This window comes from Rhodnius prolixus, unplaced genomic scaffold (assembly GCF_049639745.1).
Source record: "Rhodnius prolixus isolate KJV_2025 unplaced genomic scaffold, Rpr scaffold_11, whole genome shotgun sequence".
Classification (NCBI taxonomy): Eukaryota; Metazoa; Arthropoda; class Insecta; order Hemiptera; family Reduviidae; genus Rhodnius; species Rhodnius prolixus.
In genome coordinates this window covers 16,535,431-16,558,826 of record NW_027411625.1, presented here as the reverse complement: position 1 = coordinate 16,558,826, position 23,396 = coordinate 16,535,431, and the positions used below count along the sequence as shown (strand labels likewise).

General features: G+C 33.0%; 1 protein-coding gene across 9 annotated transcripts in view; it reads right to left on the bottom strand.

Moving 5' to 3' along the window:
* Nucleotides 1–23,396, bottom strand: part of Obsc (Obscurin) — a 226,868-nt gene that overhangs the window by 81,177 nt on the left and 122,295 nt on the right. For 7 of the 9 annotated variants that reach the window (XM_074138259.1, XM_074138258.1, XM_074138266.1 and 4 more), the window contains 14 exons: nt 23,149–23,313; nt 22,928–23,065; nt 21,817–21,952; nt 20,361–20,531; nt 16,697–16,984; nt 12,459–12,695; nt 11,844–11,976; nt 10,036–10,220; nt 9,826–9,944; nt 7,857–7,980; nt 7,033–7,168; nt 3,591–3,766; nt 2,794–2,899; nt 1,044–1,325 (listed from right to left, as the gene is read on the bottom strand). In XM_074138259.1, coding sequence (XP_073994360.1) covers nt 1,044–1,325; nt 2,794–2,899; nt 3,591–3,766; nt 7,033–7,168; nt 7,857–7,980; nt 9,826–9,944; nt 10,036–10,220; nt 11,844–11,976; nt 12,459–12,695; nt 16,697–16,984; nt 20,361–20,531; nt 21,817–21,952; nt 22,928–23,065; nt 23,149–23,313 — 2,396 coding nt within the window. The remainder of the gene's footprint in view (nt 1–1,043; nt 1,326–2,793; nt 2,900–3,590; nt 3,767–7,032; nt 7,169–7,856; nt 7,981–9,825; nt 9,945–10,035; nt 10,221–11,843; nt 11,977–12,458; nt 12,696–16,696; nt 16,985–20,360; nt 20,532–21,816; nt 21,953–22,927; nt 23,066–23,148; nt 23,314–23,396) is intronic. The other 2 variants (XM_074138263.1, XM_074138264.1) reach the window with 2 other exon arrangements.

Genomic DNA, 23,396 nt, shown 5'->3' with positions numbered 1-23,396 from the left:
AATCTTGAATCCTTATATATACATACATTAAGTAATGCTTACTTCTTTTATTGCAGCAAGTCTTGAATTATCTTCCATTAGTTTTTTTAGGATAATTGATTTCCTTAAAGCTTCTTAAAAGACAAAGCTTCTTCTAATTTGGTTTAGTTCCATTATAAAAGGGTTTGAAATCGTATGCTTTTTTTCGGGACATTTATCAGTCTCGGCAAGGATCTCTCTGAGAAGCTTTCCCCCAGGACGTTAATTTTTGTTTCAAAGGTGTTCTTTTCTTCCCTTAATTCTCAGTTTTCTTCTTCCCTTGGCAGTAGTTCATAGTATGACATTTTTATGAATTTAATGCACAGAAATTATGGAAGTGTCAACATATTATTGAAAACTTAATGAACCAATCTTTCGGAAAATTGATAAAAATCGGACATTCGCTAGGGTTTAATGCATGCGAAAGGTAAATGAGCAGGCAATAACAGATATAATCAATAATATTATCAAAAATTGTCCATTCAAACCATGTGTTAATCATATCCTGTTTGTTCCTTAAAAGGAAGTCAGCTTTTGTCTAATAGCGTTAATTCATTGTGGATATCAGAGATAATATATAGATTTATATTATATAAAAACTATTATAGTTAAGGTATTAATTATCATCTAATTCCTAATTTCAGTGATGCCTGAAATTAGTACTTGGGGGGTTGGTTTCGACTCGACTGAACAACTCGTTTGGTCCGATGAAAGCCTTCTTAAAACTGTCATTTTTTTAACATCGTACCACCTGGAATAAATTTCTGGACCAAACACCTGACTGAACTGTGATTAAGGAAATCTTTATGAAGGCACATAATTAAATTTCACTGTGTGATGATGAGGAACTAATGTTTTTAGAAACCCACTAAACTGTCTAAAGATGATGTGGTATTAGAAGAGATCACCTTATCTTTAATTTGAAAAACTGTCATTTTTTTATATACTATGTAGACCATTACTAGAGGATAAATATTTCATTTCTTACAGATAATTAAATTTTTATAAGTTATGAAGAAACCTACCATTGCACACTGGGCATCGGGTTGCCATGAACTTTAACTAAAAATGTCAAACTATCGCCTTCTTCAGTCTCAACTTTCTTAATTAGATTTCTTGTAAATATGGGTGCACCTTCGATGTCTACTTTACAAAATTCTGAACACTGACTGATATTGTTCTTACACACAATAGAATACGATCCAACATCGGATAGTTGACTGTTTTGTATTAGTAATGTGTAAGAATTACCTTCTTCTATTAATTTTATATGTTCAGAATCTAATATTTGTTTGCCATCTTTATACCTGTAACAGTGAAAAATAAAGATTAATACCATTGATGACACATCTTAAGCAGTAGCTACTCCAGAATTTTGTTCCAATACAGAAATATAGGACTCTTATCGTATATTTTATGAGCTTAAAAGTAATCTTAGTGACAGAAAGCGACGTATAAGTCTTACCCACTGGTCTTTGCTCTAGACAAATGGCCCACTTCCAAGTGGATCTGCTGGTAACTGGCATGGTTCCCAGTCTGGCCTTGTACATTTACATAGGGAATACAGGGAGGTTCAGAAAACAATTCTACAGAGTGGACTATTCCACTCAGCCCCCTGTAAAAATTGTAAGGAGAAGGAGGAAATGGAATCTGGTTCTTATATCCTGCTTGATTGCAATACGAGCAGAAAAAATAAATGCGCAAGAAAGGCTGGCGAGAAAAACCTTAGAGCTTTTGGAAAAGGGAATTTTCGCCAACTAGAGCTACGAGTCGGGACAATGTGCCTACTCTTTTCTCTGCGTGCCTGGCAACACATCCGCCCCATATTCCAACTACTCGTAAACTAATCTATATTAAAATTATTTAGCTCTTCTATTGTTTTTAATATCATAATAATTACATTAACAGGATTCATGAGCAATTATTTTACTTAATCGTTCTTTACGTGGCCAAAAAAAACAAAACCATAACGAGTCCAGTACTCTAAATAATAAACTAAGTTACAAATACAAAATTAATGAAGGCATTACGATCCTATACTCTTCAGCCAACAGTATTTTTAACCTATTAATTTTCCGCACAAAAGATTTCTTTGCATATTTCAAATTTTTGAGATCGGAAACAGTTTATGTTATAAAAGCTCGTTTTTTTATTTAAAGTTTTTCATTTAAGGTATGTGTGTGGAAAGGTAACTCAATTCAATTTTAACACTAAACAGAATACAATACAGATTATAGAACACAGTACACCTCGAATATTGGGATACATATTTCGTTAAAATAAAGAAAAACTTTCTATCTTCTCAAGTTGTTAAGTTTGCAAGAACGGATTTTGACAAGAATCCGCCGGCTGCATTGGGCTGATATTTTCAGGAGAGTTTCTTAACTCTTCTTAGATTATTGTCTTGAGTGGGGTTTCGAAATTGTAAGTGTAATTGCGCCTATATCTTTTCTTTGTTTAATGGAGGATGACTGTTTGACATTATTGCAGCTCTTAAATATACGACGGCAAAATTCTTAATAACTTGGAGTTCAGATTAAATTGAAGCTTTTAAGAAAAGTGTGTAGACGATACATTCAAATTATAAATATAGTGAAATAAATGGTGTTAAAGAAATGAATGCGTACAAATTTTGCCCAAGCTTTATAAAATACGATTAGGGCATACAGGCATGCGGAGCCTTCATGGAGTGTTCGACATTAAAAAAAAAAATTAAAAACCGATATTATACTCTGGATAAGCCAATATTAACTTCAAAAGAACTACACAACTTACCAAGCGACCATGGGTTTGGGATTTGCATCAATCTGTACATTCAGTCTGATTTCTTGCCCAGATATCGCATGCACATCCATTAATTTCTTGGTGAAACTTGGGGCAGCTTTAATCAAAAATATTATAATTAACTTAATAATAAATAATTATAATTAATTTAAAATTAGAAAAAAAAATTTTAGCAAATATTACAAATTGGCTTATATGTAGCCAACCCTGTCTTTTCCTCTAGAAGTCTTATCTTGGGGTATTTTTCTTTCATGGCACAGCCTTCGAAGTCTGCCCCTTGTGTGGAGACCAAATTTACAACCGTAATTAATTTTTAGAAACTTGTTCGTATATGCCATGTTCCATGTAGCAAATGGATTCTCTAGTTTCCTGCGTTGAAACCCAAATTTCGCTCGCCGAAGTCACCACGGGTAATTAACCCGTGGTGACTTCGGGTAATTAAGACAATTAGTCTTAAATACCCAAGATGAAGTTCTTCTGGAAAGATCCGCGTCCGGAGAACCTTGTGCAGAGCAAAGGCACACCGATTCCCGGCAGCTAACGTTGCCTTTATCTCATCAGTGATTTCATTTTTGTTCTTCAATGCTTCCAGGTAATTAAAGCTAACAGCCGGCTTAGCATATAATTTTTTTATACGTGGGGGGGCTCGTATTTAAGATACTCACTCTAGATGCGAAGAATAAAGAAGCATACAGGTCTGGAATCTAATATTTATGTTTCGTTGAATAGATGTTCATACTAGACAATGAATTCTGTGCCTTGTTGTTACATTTGAAAGTAATAATTACCTTTGACATCTAATGTTATCTCTTCTGAAGCTTTACCAGACACGTTGCTGGCAACAACAGTATATGAGCCGATATCTTCTAGACTGATATTTTTTACAACGAGGGCTAGAGTTTCATCGTCTTCATACAGTATCTTGTACTTGTCGCCCATTGGCAATTCTTGTCCATTTTTAAACCTAGATAAACAGAAGGTATTACAATTAGAAAAAATCTGCTGATATTCGTTACTTTTTGCTTCGTTTTTGAAGTACTTCCTCCCAATGTGAACGACCTATTCTTCTCAACCATAGATTTTGGTGGTGAGAGAGACAATAAACTAATTTCCTAGTCATTCTGCCTAATATATTCCACATTTTCTTTTATTTTTTAAGAATAATTATATTCTAGCTCTGCCATAGTTATCGGTGCTGAGAGCAAAAATATTGTTGGACATTCATCCTGGTTTCCCACTTATCCTTCGTTTCGGAAGTTCTTTCTCCAAATTTGAGCGACCTAATAAGTATACTCTAGCTCTGCTACAGAATATATTAATTTCCTATCATTCTACTTAATATATCCTACACTTTGCTTTATTTTTTTAGTGCTATGTTCATTTTCGAGGATCTAATAATCTAGCTCTGCTAAAGATATCTGTAGTAAAGCCAAATTCATTAATATGCTGGTATTAAATTAATTGTATTGAACTTTGAATTTTGTTTACTGAGAATTGATAGCGTCAGATAGGTTCTTTACACGTTTAATTATTTATTTATTTGTATTATTGCTTATAAGAAAATATACATTTCTATAGCAAGAGTTTGGCCTCTGCTAGTAATATCATTTATGAGAAGATATAAGCACTACCATTTACTTCCAAACTTGCGAAAAATAATTAAAAAATAAAAGTAAGATAAAAAAAATATACCCTCGTACAATTACTACTTAAAAACAAAGAAAATTAATGACAAGTGAAATATTAAAAAAAAATAATAACTTAAGTCTGTTAAAGATAGGAGTGCAATTATTTGAGACTACATATTCGGCGGAGGAATTTCCTTATATTGTAGCTGTTAAATATTATCCTTACAAATTTATATCTCTCATCTAGTGCTCCAGAAATGAAATAAAATAAACTGTTTAATTTTTCTTTGTTGTCAATATCGAATAAATTAGTGTGTACCTCAGAGCTATTGGAGCTTATATACCTATTTAACAATTTCGTTCTTGTTGTTATAAAATTTTGAGTTGAGGTTTTTTAGGTTACCAAATAGAATTTCAGCATTCTACAGCTCCCAGACATACTGCGCCTCTATAGAGTAAAGCATATCTCCCAATGAAAACCACCCAGTTACAAGGGATGATTGGTTATCTGACAAGCTCACAAGTCTCCTGTAGCATGTCTTCAAAAGTGAACTGTTTTCCATCCATAAAAGCTTCAGTCATAATTTTATAGTTTTATTAAAAATCTTAGTTTTGATCTACGGGCATTCGGCTTCAAGGCTGTTGAATAACTGTTGGGTATATTGCGCGGTTACGCTACTAAATAAGACTGTCCAGCTGCTTGCATACGATGACGATATCGATATTGTAGCAAGATCGATGAATGCCATGAAAGAAGCTTTCCTGGTGCTAGAAATGGCAGTCAGAAGGTTAGGCTTGGTAGTTAATGAAGGAAAGACCAAATATATGCGCACAGGATATAGCTCTACCAACCAGGAACAGCAGCTGATGATTGCGCATTACAAATTCGAGACGGTTAATGAGTTTGGCTATCTAGGATCCCTAGTTAGTAGTGAAAATCAAGAGAGCCTGGAAGTTAAAAGAAGAATTATGGCCGCAAATAGGTGCTATTTTGGCCTAGTAAAGTACATTAATAGCAAGCTTATCTCCCGCAGCACGAAAATTCAAATGTATAAGACGTTGATCCGGCCAGTGCTTATGTACGGCTCCGAAGCATGGACCATGTCAAAAGTAGATGAGAAGTCCTTGGCGGTATTCGAGCGGAAGGTTCTCCGTAGAATTTATGGCCCTGTACGTGATGGACAGAACTGGAGGATCAGGAAAAACCGGGAGGTATATGCTTTGTTCGAGGAGCCGGATATCGTCAAAATTGTAAAACTCGGAAGACTGCGATGGGCAGGGCACGTGGCAAGAATGGGGGATGAAGAAATATCCAAAAAAATTATGGATGGTAGCGTACAAGGTCCCAGGAGGGTAGGCAGACCAAGAACGCGATGGCAGGACTGTGTGGCAGAGATGCTTTGGCGTTGCTTGGATTCCGTAACTGGAGGGCGGCTGCGCAGGACAGAGACGCCTGGCGGGCACGTATTGAGGAGGCCAAGACTCTTCATGAGTTGTAGCGCCATTTAAGAAGAAGAAGATATTGCGCGGTAAATGTAACAGTCATTGTAAGAATTTCAGTTGTATGCGCTCAACTAACGTAAATGCTCAACTGGTCCACACTCTGAACAACTTACCTTCTTTTAATAAATATCTTGCTTGTTAAAAAAACCTTATAACTCAAGGGAGATAGATATTCATTGACATATATTCGAGATTGCGGAAACCAAACGCTTCCTGTTTTAAGTTCTTTTTGTTTAACTCGGCCTTAATAAGAAAATTTGTTTTCTAGGATTTTTTTACGAAACTCAGAAATATCGAGAGATGTCCAGAATTTCTCCTTACTCGATCACGGTAAAATTAATCAATAGCCTCAGTATTAGGCTTAAAATCAATCACATTCGCAAGAGATATAATTTTTGATTTTAAATCTACATTAGGAGATTCGGGTATATTATCAATTTTAATTATATTTTGATAGGAGTGCTGAGAAAAATCAGTTATGGCACGCTGTAAGTCAGAGATATGAGTTTTCAAAGTAGTTTTCATTTTTTTTGTCCAAAATATGTCTATTTGCTTTCTTAATGTCATTAGATAATTTTATTGAAAATTTACTGATATCTTTTTTAGTATCTGTGATGTCCTTCGAAGAAACTTGCTGGTCGAGTTTAAGCGTATTTAAATCTAGTGTTCATATCATTACTTATCTTATCCAGTCGGTCAAATACAATAGAGAGATGGTTGGTACCTCCATCAACAAGACCAAGCTGGCCCTCACTGTTTACTGATATTGTTCACTGACTATTTATCTTAAACCCACTCACAAATAACTTGGACTGTGAACTTCCAATACACTCTTTCAGTTAAATGAGCAGGCTAAATGTTTACTTTCTCGCAAATTAAAAATAAATGCGAAATTAGTACTTACATCACGAAATACAGGAAAATCTGACACTTCGCACGTTATACAAATAATATAAAAAAGAATAACTGCACTAGTAGAAAAAGGCGTAAAAATCCAGAGCAAAAAAATACGTCCGTTCACTACAAAAGCTACAGGCGAACTGTTACACGTTCAATAATTTGCCATAATCACTGTGTTTCATTTAATAGTTCCACTTACCATTTAATTTCTGGTTTAGGATATCCAGTAACTTTGGTTTCTAACATGGCTGATGAACCAATGTTAGTGTCCACAAATTCGTGTTTCTTCTCTATTTTTGGAGGTTCTGGTTCTCGGAATAATAGATTTACATTGCCTGTTGAAAAAATTTAACAAAAATATTTTTAGTAAGTAGCATGCACTTAGAATTGGTGTAAAATATTCTAGAATACTATTTTTTAAACAGAGACTAGGGAATCTAATTTCTCAAACATTATTTTGGAGAACTCAATACCTCCGTCAGTTTGTAAACTACATACATATAAATATAGAAGTGTTAGCAATACAATCCAAATTATTGTTGCTCTTTAAGCCAACGCTGAATGAGCGGAAAAAAAGGTAATTGTCACCATCGATTGAAAGAGCATTACTAACAAGTGAAGTGCATGAAGCTTTGGAAGTGTAAGACAGATCCTAATCGTGAATAAAATTTCGAATCGAATGATACTTCTTTCATGAAAATCGGTCCACATTTTAGGCACTACTGTGTTTACGAAAAAGGAAACCACAATTAGAACAAGAACAGTTTTTGAAAATGCATTTTTTTTTTCAATTTTTGGCCTAGTTTTTCTCAAAAATGTCTAATCTGCGTTGTTGCAAACAATTATAGTTATAAAAGATGATATGCCCTTTATTTTAAAGAAAATTTGAGAATTTCATTTTTTATAAGAAAAGAGGTGATGTGACATATAAAATTAATCGTCTAATTTAGGTTTTACAGTTGACTGTTTTACTTATTTCTAATTTTTTTTTTTCTTTGAATTCATTCTAATTTTTCGAATTACCTTGTACAGTTAATTCTGCACTGCATGATATTTTCCCAGTATTGGTTGATGCGACGCAAGTGTAGAGGCCAGCGTCTTCTGGTTTTACATGCGTAAATACCAACGCCAAGGAATCTTCTTCATCCTGAATTTTAGCATATAATTATTTAAGTTTTTTTTTTTTTTTTTTAGAGTGGAGATGTCAAAAATATACCAGCTTATTTCAGAGTTCGTCACATGAAATATTGAGTTTGATTTTGAAAACTCAAGGAACTCTTACGGCAAAGACTTACGACAAGTGCAACTACTATTATTGTTAAGATGCTAATTTATCAAATTAAGTAAAAACTAAATCTGTCACTGTCATCAGGCATTATCCTATTTCTTTGAAAATAATCTATTCCGTGCCTAATCCTGAGAAGAGCTAATTTCTGAGCTAACTTAGGATGGAAGATTTGCGAGGAATCGGTCAAATAAAACTAAGATAAAAATCAAATCAAATAAAAATAAGATAGGGATCTTATCCGATCGCAATCAATTAACGCCATTACTAACTACATGCACCACAAACAACAACATACACAAACACAGGACTTACTTCAGAAACTATCGAAGGAAACACACACTTACTTAAGGAATAACCCGGACATATTAATCGTACCCTCTGACAAAACTAATCAAACGGTAGCAATCAAAAAAATAGATTATGAAAATAAAATGCTAGAACTGATTTCGGACAAACATACATATACAAAACTCAAAAAAAAACAAACAGTACTCGATAGGGAAAAAACAGTATAAGCGAATTTTTTTTGAAGTGTGCCATATAGTAAAACAGAACAACACAGTTAACTTTAGGACAGACACGTCGAATTTGGCCAACTGCTACAATTTTGTCATTAAAAAATAAATAGATATCCAAATTTTGTACATAATTATTGCTGGGTTTTTTAAATTTACTTCAAATCTTTTGGTTATTTGGTATTTAGTGCATAAGGGTTATTTGGTTTCTCCTGTGTTTTGTGTTTAACGGTTTTTGTTGTTTAAAGAAATTTCCCAATATTTATTGTGTTTACACTTTTGTTGTAATTAGTCTATTGTATCTGTCCAATTGTAATTACCAAAATTCCCGTGTAAGTCCCGCTATATCTATATATATCTATATATATATATATATATATATATCTTAGTTTCTGTAACTCAACCAACCCGGATAGCCACGTAAGTTTCAATAATTAATTATATAGAATTTATTGTATTTTACTGTTTATTTTTGTATTACTGATTTTTACTGTTTTTTCTATGTTACTGACTCTGTAAATTGTTTTGTATTTGTAATATCCAGGCCCTGAAGAGGACAATATATTTGTCGAAACGTTGGCAAAAAGACGAGTTGTTTTATTTGACCGATTCCTAGCAAATCTTCCATCCTAAGTTTAACAATTTGCGGTCACGAAAACTATATATTCACTTCCATAATAACCTTTCTTTCGATTCACACATCAATGAGATCTGCTTTGGGATTTGTGTTGGGCGTATTCGGGATCCTAAATGTAGTTGCTGTTTTTTATTCGCAAGGAGAACGCTTGTATTTTTCGGAACTCAATCTGGAAAAAGTGTATCAACCAACTTGATTTCTTTCAGTTTCTTTAAGTATTCAGAAAGATGTTTTTCGGATTTGAATAATTTTTAATACCAGGAAACAAGAATACTGATGGCGGATTTATAGTTTAAATATAATTAATAAATAAAAGTTCCCCCCCCCAAAAAAAAATGAAAAGTGGCCTGTAAAGAGGAACTTCTGGATAATAGATTCTGACTGACTAAAAGCGTAATATCCAGTTATTTAATAATTAATAAATACCCTCGTAGCACATAAACTAATTTAAACTAACAAACAAACAAAAAAAAAAAAAACGAATTTTTCGTACTCAAAGAATCCTAAAAATACTATTTTTGGTGAATAATGAAAATCGGGAGTCTAACTTACTTGGAAGAGAACTTTAAAACGCTCTTCAGGATCAAAAGGCTGGCCATCTTTGATCCATTGGAATTCTGGCTCATTGCTTTTTTTCCCATCAGTGAGGCCTTCGAATATTTTTTTATCATCTAAAAATATTAATGATTATTAATAATTTTTTTTTTTAAGATAATAGTTTAATTTAGCTGGCAGATAGGAACATAGCTTAAAAATACTCACCAACTATAGTCAGTAAACCATCGCAGCTTACTTCGCCGTAACTATTGGTAGCTACGCACTTGTAAGTGCCAGCGTCAGAGTTCTTTACTTCTGGTATGATCAATTCGTAATAACCATTGGCTGCTTGATCAGATATTATAGCAACATGCTCATTTCGATATGTAATCAACTGTCCATCTTTGTAGCTGTATCATTTTGCCATCAAAACAAAAATGGAAACAAAACCAAAAACAAGCATACAAAAAACAAATTAAAAAAAGCCTGTAAACAGATTGTGTAAGGACAAAAAGCAGTTTTTCTAAAACAAAATGTTTTCCTGAATCATTAGGGAGTAGACTTAACTAACTTGATGGTATGCTATAATAACTAACTTAATAAGGCTAGTAGGGTGAGTCAAATGTAAGGGGAAGAACATAAAATACTTGCGCGGCATTAAATGTTTGCAGATAATGTGGTGAGTTCTGCCAGATCTGTTCTCACTAAGCCACAGCAAATCAGATGAGCTACGCAATGAATGGAAGTATAAATGACGTCGAGAGAAGAAGTGAGCGAGAGCAACATTTCAGTCATTTAATTTCTCAAGTTTCTTCGAAAAGGTGAAGGAGCAAAGTGACAAAGTGGAGATTACAAGCAGGTCTAGCGGCTAGACCGGAATGCTTATTTATGTAGTGACAAGTCTCGAGCTTTAGGCGCTGTTTGTGTGTTTCACCTAATTTACGATTCTTTGAATCTCAAGCTTACTTGCTTAAGGAATTAGCCCCTTTTAGCAAACCCACAGACAGATTCACTAATATACTTTCTCTTTCTACAATCCATGTAAAAAATGGTATTGTTAGTAGAATAGCTAGCTTTCTTATCATTGTAGCTAGTTGTAGTCATGGCTTTATTGCCTGCAAATTTCCAAAATAAACTATGTTGTACCTATTTCAAATTTAACTTTTGACTCACCCGACTTTAAAATGGACGGAGGTAAGCTGTACAATAGCCTCCATTACTTAAGTAAAAACTTTAAATCCAATTAAAATTGATTGAAAAAACCACATGCAACAATCCAAATTTTACCTACTTGAATTTTATAGAGTATTTTTTATGTATTCATTTTTTTAAGAAAAAGAATAATTAAAATTATCTTAATAAGTGCATAATGTAGAGGTATTCTGTTTTAAAAATATTTCTGAGCGAGACTAGAGAACCTAGAGCGTATCTTTCTTCCAGGCTTTCAACTCTGGCGGCCAGACATTTAGGGTCCTCTAGGGAAAAATGACGAATTTGGGACGGCTGTAAAATCAGGATAGGAAACTATTGGTAAGAACAATGGATGACAGTTATTCCCGTTAAATACAATTTCAGGACCCATGGAATTTTCGGAGATTATTATAGCGTCAGTGATTCTGAGTCGTTTTATTCAAATAGGCAGTTCGATTGACTATTATGCAACGCGAGTGTGCACATGTAGCTTGGGTAGCATCTAGGAAAGAGTCCCAACGCCAGAGGTTCACGGTTCCAAGGTTCTTGAAATGGCGTTTAACAGCCAAAGTAATTTCCAATCATTGAATTCCTCCTCCTCTAGACTCAATATTGTAACCATCCCGAATACGTCACAACTCCTTGGACAATGTATTTCACTATTAATTTCATCTTATTAAATAACATCGAAGTCCAAGACCGGAAATCAAACCCAGAACCACAATTTACATCTTAACTTTGCGGTCCTTGCTTTTAACGGCTCAATTGAAATGGCACCTAAGTTATCGTATTGGGTTCTAAACAATTCATTATGTGTTAAATGTATTGCTTCGCTAACTTACAAATTTACTGTTGGCGCAGGTTCACCTTTCACTTTAACCATAAATCGTAAATATGTATGCTGTAACAATTCTGTATTTTTTAGTTTGACTAAAAACAGAGGGGCATTTCTCTGACGGCGTTCCTCATCAGTCACTGTAAATACGAGCGAATTAATCAAATATTATTCTAAAACGCAAAGTAATTGAATTCTATTTTTTTACTACACATGCACATTCTTAAAATGGTCGAGTTTTTAGTTGTGTGTTTCAAGTACTTCATCTCAAATATTTAAATAATCCTACAATTCAAGTCTACCATTCTACGCAGCCTATATTAAAAAAATATAAATTCTATGGCACACATTCAGTTTATTTTTCTATTCCTAGGTATCTATTTTCCAAAAAGTTCAGATATTTATAAGTCTACTTTCCTAGTTTATGTGCACCTCAACAAGTGTAAACACTATTATACAAACCTAGGTAGTCCTATCTTTTTACTCCTGCATCGACTATCTTCATAAGAGAAGTAATTAATATATAAGCCTTGTTCTCAGTTAGTCTCTCCAGTTAAAAATTTAGTTTCGGTGATTTTGTCTTAAATTTTGTATTGTTGGGACTACATATAGAGGAACTTACGTGTATGCACGACTAGATTTGTTGAGCACGTTGAAATTTCACCATTAGGGCCAGTTGCATGTGCAGTGTAAACGCCCGCATCTGATTCCTTAACATTAATTATTTCTAAACGATGTACATTGCCCACAGACATTTGTGTAATTCTATCCAATATTTCATCTGAAATTGGCTTATTATCTTTTAACCAAATTACTTTACTGCAATCAATTTCACATTCAAAAGCTGCACTTCCGCCAGCTGCAAGCATATGTTTATAGCGTATGTATGTTTGTTTACCATTTTTATTAAATAGAAGTTGTAAATAAATAGTTTTATCAAAATTGCTGCTCAAAAATTAGCACACTTTATTTTTGCAATATTTGAAAAAAAACTGGACTTCTTCTTTTAAAAATATAATTATTTCTTTTTCAGGGATGATTTAATGTTTAGTCTTCCCCAGATAATTTTATTTTACACAACCATTAACAACTTTTTTTTTATACTTCAGAGACGTTTCAGGCTGCTTTGAATCAATCTTTAGTCACCATTCTACATTATACTATATAATTGTACCTACATTAAACGCAATATTCTTTCAACTTTTATTTAATTTTCATCAAAAAATAACATAAAGTTTTTTCAAGAATCTTCAAGAGAGAAGCACTAAACAATACTGTAATTAATTAAATTACTATGTTTTCAAATTTAAATAGCAATTAAATATATACAGATTAATTTTTAATTTGGCCATAAAATAAAAATAATAAATAAAATATTACCATAAAATAGAATAAATAATAGAATAAAATAAAACCATAGGTATAGTATGATCTTCAGTAAATTAATTAGTAAGAATTCATTTTAGAATTTTCCTCATTAAGATTTTTAGAATTGAATTTTTGAAAATAATCAAATAAAATTTTTAGCAGAATATTAAATAAAATGTAAGAATAATTACGTTGCATATTGTAGTCTGAAGATGGATTCAAAGTAGTTAGAAACGTCTCTGAAATAAAACAAGAGTTTGTGATGGTTATATAAAATAAACTCATACAAAGTTTTTTTAAAAAAAATAAATCTGATAGAAGAGTTAATAAAATATAGTGTATAACCAAAAGCGAATAGTTATTAATGTAATTGTAAGAAGAGTGTTTACAGAGTTACTGATCCATCTTCTTTACTCTAACCTTTACTAGTATATTGTTCCCTGACTGCTCCATAACTTTTTTGTTGATTTGTTCCAAAATTCAGTCGCGAGGCAAAAGATCTATAGTAATACCGCCTTCAGTTTACTTCAACTTTAGAGTCTAGTAAGAAGTCCAGGCCAAAATATGAATGCATGAATCACTGCACTAACACATTATGTGAAATGTTGGTTCCTCTTCTTCCGACAAAACAGAGCAGGGTATTCTTTGTCATACCCCTATAACCCTTGCGCTCGCTTAAATTGTAATAGTGCGTCAGCAGGTCTACGGTCATCTGAATGGCCAGGGGCCTGTACTACTTGTAATTACGCAGTGACCTAGACGTGTACCTAAAACTAAACTTTTCATTTGCCAGAGGGTAGGAGGTTCCATTCCTAAAAAGTACATCCATGTTTTGATGAAAGCTCTTTTGAGACACTTTTCAATGCCACAAAACGGTTAGAATTCTAAGAAGGCTCAGTAGACCGTTTTTGGCCAGATCTACCTCACATTATCCCGATTCTCCAGGCACCCCGAAGAGAAAGATTTTATTACGGCTATCGTTTCCCAACAGTTGCTATGACTTCTTAGAGCATAACAGCATGGTTGCCCAAGAAGAGGAATTAATAAATGGTAGAAGTTGATATGGCTGCATTTTCTCCGTTATTATTATTATTATTTAATCAGTCTCTTGAAACTGTCTGAAAGCTGTTATTTATGAAAGAGTGGGCTTCTCCCAATATCCTGGCCACATGAGCTGACTGAACTCAGCTCTAGTAAAGTTCTGTGGTCCTGGCCGTCTCATACTAACGGCATTTTTTTAAATAAATGGAAATGTCGGAACATGTGCGGCACAAAAACATGACAGCCACTGCCGGAAATAAATCTAAAAATAACTAAAACATTAGTTTTGGTTTGAATAAAAGTCAGTCGATAGTGGGCTAATTAGCGGTAAAAGTGATGATAGTCAAAGCTTTGTAACTCTGTAAGCTCTTCAGTTCAACTTTAAACTAATTTGAGAAGAGGTACACCAGTTTTTTTTTTTTTAGTTTCAAAAAATGTGTTGTAGTGTCACTGCATTTTTCCAATATTCTTGCAATACTTTTTGGAAAATATTGAAGAATATAGAGGTGGACAGGAATAAAAGACTTAGTAATGGTGAGTCAGAGAGTTACTTAGGGTTGTAATAGACCATTTAATAGCATTGCTAAACACGAAGTTCTCTTCAAATTTTGTATCAACGAAAACACATCTCGCTAGTTGATTTTCGCACGCAAAGAAATCTAAAATCTGTGTACAGTTGTTTAGTCGCATTAATAAAAATTTATGTGCAACTTACAATTATTTAATTATTAAAAATTTTTAATAGAATTTAAAGTGAACAAAACAAAGCTAAAAGAAAAACTACGTTTCACTTTCTAATTTTTGGTTAAAAAAAAAACATATCTTAAGCTTTTGAAAGTACTAGGAAGAATATAATTAAAAAAGATAAATAGATAGAAGCAAAATACTACGGCATATCAAAAAATAAAATCCAAAGTAATAGCTCATTTACATGAAGTTTCGATGAAGTTTGTTTTAAAGTCTTTTTATACCAGAAAAAATGAAAGACTTGTCTAAACTGAGACTTTATTGGCCAATGTTCTTAATGTTTTTTCATGGTTGCAAGCGAATAGTCTTGTAAATGGCCCACAGCCATCAGAAGGGGTTGTTTCCCAGAAATAACCCAGTCCGGCTCTCCTACAATGTCGTAAGATATCCCTGAGCACAAAAATCTCCAAAGCATTCTCTTGAGGATACAGCTTTCCCGAATACACAGTACCTAGTATTAACCTAAATAGGACCAGTCATCCAAGCATGACTCTAGTCAGACACCGACTATCTATCACATCTTACTGAGGGAATCGAGAGACCTTTACGTGTTCCTCCAATGCTTCACCAACCCTTTTATCCTCAAGACCTAATCTTCCTGTTACAAAATTGTTAAATGATGGCAACCGCTGGTTCAGAATAGATCAATGATTTTACGCTAGGCAGCACCTTCGCCCTTTTTTTCCCTTCTATCCAAGAATGTTTAGGCACAAAGAAGAGTTTCATATGCTCCTCTGTGCAAGGCAATAGTCTTCTTCTACATTCTTCTCTAATTTGGAGCTTCGTGATGGCTTGCACAGAACAAGGCCTAACCGTTTAAAAGAATTTCCCCATCACTCCTTCGGCAAATAGCAATATTCAATTAGGCTAATGATCTCAGGCTGAAAGACCTCGCAATCACCCCTTAGAATCCTAAGACCCCCATATCTTCCTCTGTTCAAGATTTGCAACCAAGTAACAAGCAATGAGTTTGTTCCTATAAAGAACTATCAGAATATCAGCAAACCACGCATTATTTTCCTCTATTAATTTCTTTAGGGTAAACTCCCACAAACGATAAGCGAAAACTTTCCCGATATCGATGTTATAGAGGTGTTGAAAGCAACGTTCTGAGGTATGTAGATTTCCATGCCACACTTGAATTATAGAGAACAAAATCTCCACAACCTTGGAGGCATAGAATAGTAGTAAGAGTAATAATAATTTTTTGGAGACTAATTTCTAAAAAAGTTTTTTTCTTTACACTGAAACATTCTTTGTAAAAATGAGCCATTTCATTTTGATGATTTTGTGAAAAACTGGAGTCATTATAATTTAACAGATTAAGCTAACAAGTAATTTTTGCTTGTAATTTAACGCGTGGAATAAAATCTAAAGCGAATTAAACATAAAACTACATTGTAACTATTTCATATTAGTTAAATTAAAAAGTATTTAAATTTATTCTCTATTTATTTAAAACATGCGAACACATGTTGTTTGAGGGCGTTATCAGCCGGTTCAAGTAAGATAAAAGTTAATGAACTGTGCTGTACGCGGCGCCATTTCTCGCTGTTTTTAAGGTAAGGTACATTTCACCGACTTTCTCTCTACATTCGGTTCTAGATTTTTGTTTTTTGTTTGAGCAGAATTATTCAAAATATAATATAAAAAAATCGATAAAATAAATGGATGAGTTAGATAAATGAAAATGATAAGTCTCACGTTCTAAGTTGAGTCCTTTTATTGTCCGAGAGAACGGAGTATTACTAATTTCACATCTCGGAGCAGTATCTTCAGGTGGTTCTTCAATTTTCATGATTACTGGTTCGATTATTTTATTAAATTCTTCTTGAATCTCTTCATGTATTTCTTCAATATTTGCAATCTCATCAAATTGTTCTTCAATTTGTTCTTCAAATATTTCTTCAAATATTTTCTCCTGTTTAATAATTGTTTCCTGAATCACTTGTACACTGTCGTTTGATTCAGTTATACTGCCTTTACGTATTTCTGTGAAATTAAATTATTGTGCCTCTAGATTTTTTTTTGTAGTTTTTAAAAATGTTTGTAATATTTATTTTTTTCTGTATTTTGTTCATTGATTTTTTTTTATTAGTTGATGATTATTTTAGTAAATGAAAAATGATAAAAATAAAAAGAAATTGCCAAATGTAATAAAAAATATTAGTATACTAAAAATCAAATGCATGCAGAAAATATTTAAAAATGAGGAATATTGCATCTTTCAAAATTTTCAAAAAATTGAATGTAAGGAGAACATTACATACACATTTACAGCTAAAAGTTTCAGAACAGAGGTTCCTTGGGATCAATCAAGTATCGAATTAGGGCAGGTAACCCATAAGAAAGAACAGTGATAAGTTTTGCCTCAGTATCTCCTCTGGGACAATCCAAATTATAAAAGGAATAGACTACGTATAGTAGAATATAGTAGCGAATTCAACGTTTAACGAAGAACAGTTCACAAGGTAAGCATATTATAATCGTAAGTTCAGCCGCATCAAAGTTACAGAAGGGACAATCCAAGGGATAATTGTTGACTCAACTATCTGAAAAGTATGGGAGAAACAGTCAAGCACAGAGACTATAAGAGGGCAATCCTGGCTCGTGAAATTAATGATCAATTTAAGCTCTGTGGATGATAATTCAACCGCAGAGTCTTTACGGGTGGCGGATAGTTAAGAAAAATGTGACTTACTGTTTTAAGTATAGTTACGATCTAGTTTTGACTTGAACATTACGAGGAGATAATCAATAATGGCTAAATTAACAATTTAATGACATTTTTATGATTTAAACCTATCAACTACACTCATCATGACTCTGAAGAGACGTCTCTGGAGAATGTTTAGGATAGGTGGCTTACAGCATAATGTAGCAGAATTAAGAGCGCTATGAAAGATACAATATTTTCTTCAAATAAAATCACCAAATACATGCAAACTCTCGATATTGTGTAAAGGTTTTACACGGTATCATTTGATCTAATATTAAAAAAAGAGTGCATTAGCTGAAATGTGAAATACTCGTAATGACTGGCTTTTAATCGTGGAACTAAAACCATTTCTGATTTAGCATAAACATAACCATATTTAGTTCCATTGAGACAAAACGACTATTATTCGAGAATGCCTTTAAAAATCGAGTGTTTGATGTAAGAACAACTTTGGCAACTTACAAAAGATACCTTCTACACGCAATCATCTGGAAAAATTCATAGAAAACGAAAGTTATAATAACAGAACTAAAAGTTCCCCGAAAAGCCTAACATCAATTTTTCCGAAAAATTATTAAAATAAAATGTATAGATCTAAAAGATGGCAGTCAGTACACCAAGTTTAAATAAAAGTGTAAGAATCGAGTTAGGAAAAAGAGAAAGACAAAAATTTGACTCAGTAATGTGGTACTTCTGAATGCAACATATACTGTCACAACAAATAGACCAAGTTTTAAAAGCCACAGTATCAAAACGGAACACAAATTTGAGCTTTCTAAAATGTTAAGTGCTTGAAATATTCGTTGATACACAAACACATAATGTAACACTTCTTACTAAGAAACAGAATTATCTAACACAAAACTTCAATAATCTAATTTAGAATATTGTGTAAATTATTAGGCCAGACAGCAAATAAAAGAAACAGTTACACGATATCATTATTCTATAATTAGGGTATCTCTTATAAATTGCCAAATAAATTTTTACTTTTAGTCAAAAAAAAAAAAAAAAGATAACAGAAAAATCAACAACTCAACTCATGTATCGTATGAGGATATTTCATAACTTTTTATTTTTATTTTTGAAGCTGTCATAATTAGCAGAAACTGGAAAAACTATTTTTAAGCCAAATAAGTTGGAAAAAGAAAATTAGTAAACTACAGAAGTAACTAAAAAGAAATAACATCAAATTATAAAATTCACAGCTTCACCAAAAATTCTAATAAAGAATATTTTTTGTTTACATACTGCTGATGTGAAATTATAGTCTGGGGCTCGAGTAAATAATAATAAATTAAAAACCTTTAAAAGACATTTCGAGAGATTTGAGTGTTGATACATGGTGTTGCTTGGACACTATCTCATAAATAATATATTTTTTTTTAAATTATAAAGTAATAAATGCATTTGAAAATCAAACATGATAATCATATTAATTTAAACATGAGTAAGGTGCGTATAAAAATAAATTTAGAGATAAATCCTGTTTAAGATACTGAAAAGATACAATACAACTGGTTTGTATTGTTGAACAGAACACGTCAAAAGATATTACAACATGACTGCCCCTTAAATTTTTATACGCTCCTTATTTTCAATTGTATGTCATTTCCCATAACAGAAATTAAGTGTACAAGCACTAATTGTAAATAGAAACATGATAGACATTTTTATATCAAAACTAGAATGTATCTAAAATACTAAGACAAACTCTGTGTTCACCCAATCACAACCTTAGCCTAAATTTTTACTACAAAATTCACAAAGAACTGTTTTTCAGCAATTTAATTTTACGCCTTATACCCAAGTATAGGAGAGATTCGGGCTTTCTGACGATGACAAAAGAGTGGTGTGTGTATGAGTGATTGAGCTTGTCTTTCCATGTCTTTTAAAATAAGACTGCATGCTATCTATCATGAGAATTAGAGACTGTTTGCTCTCAACCATGATGATGCGAAACTGTCTGTCTTCTATCATACGATAAGTGGGGTTGTCGGTCTTTTATCATAATGATGGCTTACTCGAGTCTTCTGTCACAAGTTAGTGACTTATCAGCAAGCCTTCTATCAAGGTGAAAACACTGAGCTATCTAATATAAGATGGCAAACTGTGAGCTATTTATCATATTTTAGAAGACTCACTTCACACACTTCTATTACAATGCTGACAGACTTTAAGCCATTATTATTTAATGGCATTTTACGTACTATCAAAAGAATAGCAAAACTATACTCTAATGACAAAGTTGTACACCACCATTAATCAATTTTCATCAAATTTAGTAGATAAAAATTCAGCAAGTTTTATTGAAAGATTCAATGAAAAAAAAACATTGATAGAATTATCATAATGTCCACCAGTTTATATTTACAATTAGCAGAGGATTTTCTTTCTAGAAAGGATCTTCATCTCATTTTGATATATGAAACAGATATTGAAGAATCCTAGATGACGCTAAGTATTTTGAGCAAAATGTGAAACCTTAGCAGGACTTAAGTCTTAGTGTACTTAACTCCTCCCTCACCTAGAAAAAGCCTTCAAAATAGACTTTTTTCCAATACTTAACGTCACTACAGTTCTATATTATCCTACATCAATTTGATTATAGATTTTTTGATAATAATTTCTTAACTACAGAATATTTACCTTCAACTTTCTTCGTGACAGTAGTTTTACGACTTGCCTTATCCATTTCTTCGTCAGAATTTGACAGAGTATCCCCAGTAAATTTCAATTCAACACCTTTCAGTGGTTCTAATTTTTTATTTTCTTCTTCCTGTAACCTTAGGTCATCAGCTTCGTGTTCGGCTAGGGTTACTGAAAAATAAAATATATAACTTATTTTTATAAAATAATTTTTTTTTTTACTTTTCTTTTATTTTTAGGTGTGTGAGTGTGAAGTTTTGTTGACCTTTTCTCTTTTTGTTAAAAAAAAAAAAAAAAATACCTTCTTTGAGTAATCGGTCACAAAATAGATATTTTCTAAAACTTTTCATGAGTTAAGCATCTAAAGAGCGTGGCTAGCCACAAGTTACTATTGCGGAACTTGTCATAAGCAAACCAGATGCAATATTGTGGATTGTGTAAAGCTAAAGGGGTAATAGAGAGTAACCGCAGAAGATCCGAATCAGCAGAGTGGTAGAATCAATGAAAAAGATTTAAAGTTGCGAGGCTCATGGAATTTAGTGAAGCAATTAGATCATACGAAGGTTGGTTGAAGACCAAGGATACACCTGCCAATGCTGCATTTTTCATCGGCATCAAACAGCATGACTTTGAGATAATCATCTAGCTCAGCGCAAAAAAGGAAAAATCCCCTTTTCTGTGATGTGTCCTATTAATCGACTTTTAGTTGCTAGATGGACTTGATAGATTCTTCAAAACCAGAAAAGAAATTTACACAATACACTGCTTATTTTCCCTAGTCTTCATTCAAGGTAAGTCGATAATTGCAATGTCTTAAGCAAGAGAATGTTCTGTTTTCTGCGGTACTGCCGAACTAGTATCAGATGAAAGTATTCTTGAATGTGCCATTTGTTTGCCATGGTTTGTTATTTATTTGGAATAATATTTAAGTTTTGTAAGGCACTACGGGAGCCGAGCGGTTAGAGGCGAGAACTGCAAAGTTAATAGGTATTGTGGTTCTGGGTTCGATTCCCGGTCTTAGGCCTTGGATTTTATTTAATGGTTAATAAAAGAAATTTACAGTAAAGTATGTTTACTAGTCGTCCCCGTCCACGACACCTAAGTAGTTGGACGTAAAGCTCGCTTGATAAAATGTGCATTATTTTATTAAGTTTTGTACTTGTATCCATCTGTCAATTCCTTTGTCCATTGCTGGGAAGTGCTAGTGGCACATACAGTTGAGTGGCATAATTTGCTATAGCAGAGTTCTGTTTTCTTATCATTTATAAACATCTCATTTTGTTTCATTCTTTTTTCCAAATATTAAGTATGTCCAGTATAGGTGACTGTACAGCAGTTGCAGTATATATAATTGATTTGTTCATTATGTTCAGGAATCTTATCTTTAAATATGTTGCCTTCCTTTGGATATAGTGTACGGTGATGTATTAATTTATTAAAAAAAAGAGCTACATACAAGCATTGCGTGCATAATGTCTGATTTCAGCAAGCCAAGGTTCTTTGACGTTGTCTTCATGACTGACCAAAGTGAATGGACCAACCTCAAAGGAACGTTTATCGTTTCGGTGATCTTTTGCTTCAACTTCTGGTAACTAAAAATAAAACAGTGAAATCTTATTAGCAGGGAGAGTTTTTAGTTGTTGACCTGTTCTTTTCCTTGTATAAATATACTTGTATACTAGTTCGTTTTAATAACTTTTAGTTTTTCTTGAGTGAATGATTGAATAACTTAAAGCAAACTATATGGATGCGTTGAAGGCATGCAATCCAATATTTTACAAACTCTAAAGGATTCAGGGGACGTTAAGGCCATCTCTTCATCACGTAAATAAAGTATATATTATATTGCTAGCGTTACAAGTGTTCTACAATAGTAGGACTACTATCAAAGTTACGTACAATAAACTAATAAAGTTTGTTAACTTTGAGTGCTTTGGTGTGTTATGGAAGACTTAGTACGGTTAGCATAATGCCGAATAGCACGGCGACGTAAATATTGATCTTGACTGAAATACATAAAAACTTTATTTGCACTTTTCAAATATTGAGATCGAAACAGGACGTCCATTTTTAAAGGTCAAATTCTTCACCAACGTGCGATTTAGGTAAGGTTTCTCAATAAATTTTTTTATAATATTTTCGTGATCCCTAATTTCCAATACAATATGGGATACTTCCTTTAAAATAAACAAAAATGTCTTCATATCCTACTAGCCGTTTAGTTTTCACGGTAGAAAACAGATTTTACAAACAGCCGGGTGCATTGAAACTGCTCTATTCCAAATAATTATTGTTATTTCAGAAAGTACTCTACCGCATCCGATTTTGAAAACGTAGCTATTTTCCGGCATATTAAACTTTTTTCATTGGATGAAGCCGAACTACCAAGTTGACGACGCCAAAGCTCTAGAATACATAATGGCATTGAACCACCGTTTTTATTTCACTTATCTGATTAGCAGAAAAGTTTATGGACATTGTTTTGATGTCAACGCGTCCGTTCTATAACCTATTGAAATAGAATAGTTGACTCCATTTATCATGCTAATTAAAATAATCAAACTTACTCTTATAATTTCCTTCAGGACAAACACATATCTGTCTTCGGCAATTTTGCGCACCTTACACACTAATATTCTAGCTTTAAATAGAAATAAATATCTTTCACGTAGTTTACCGTCTTTTGATTTAACTTTGAACCAATTCTGTAAGAAAAAAAAGAATAATTCAAATTTTGAAAGAAAATTTTAAACTCTAAAAAAAAAAATAAATAAAAATAGTGATTTACATGTCTAAGTAAACGTCCAAGTTTGTGGATATCTCCGTGGTATCCTTCAATATTAGTGATAAACTTAAGATCTTCCGCCCTGTGAGGGATGCCTAGCATCAATTCTAGTGCTCTGCATAGGTCTGTGGTGTCTTCGCCTAGTTTTTCGCAATATTTTACCAGTTCCTGTAAAAATAAAAGCAAAAATCATAACAAAAGTTATTACTTCGAGTACCTATCTTTCCAATAGAATAACACACAGATTCACT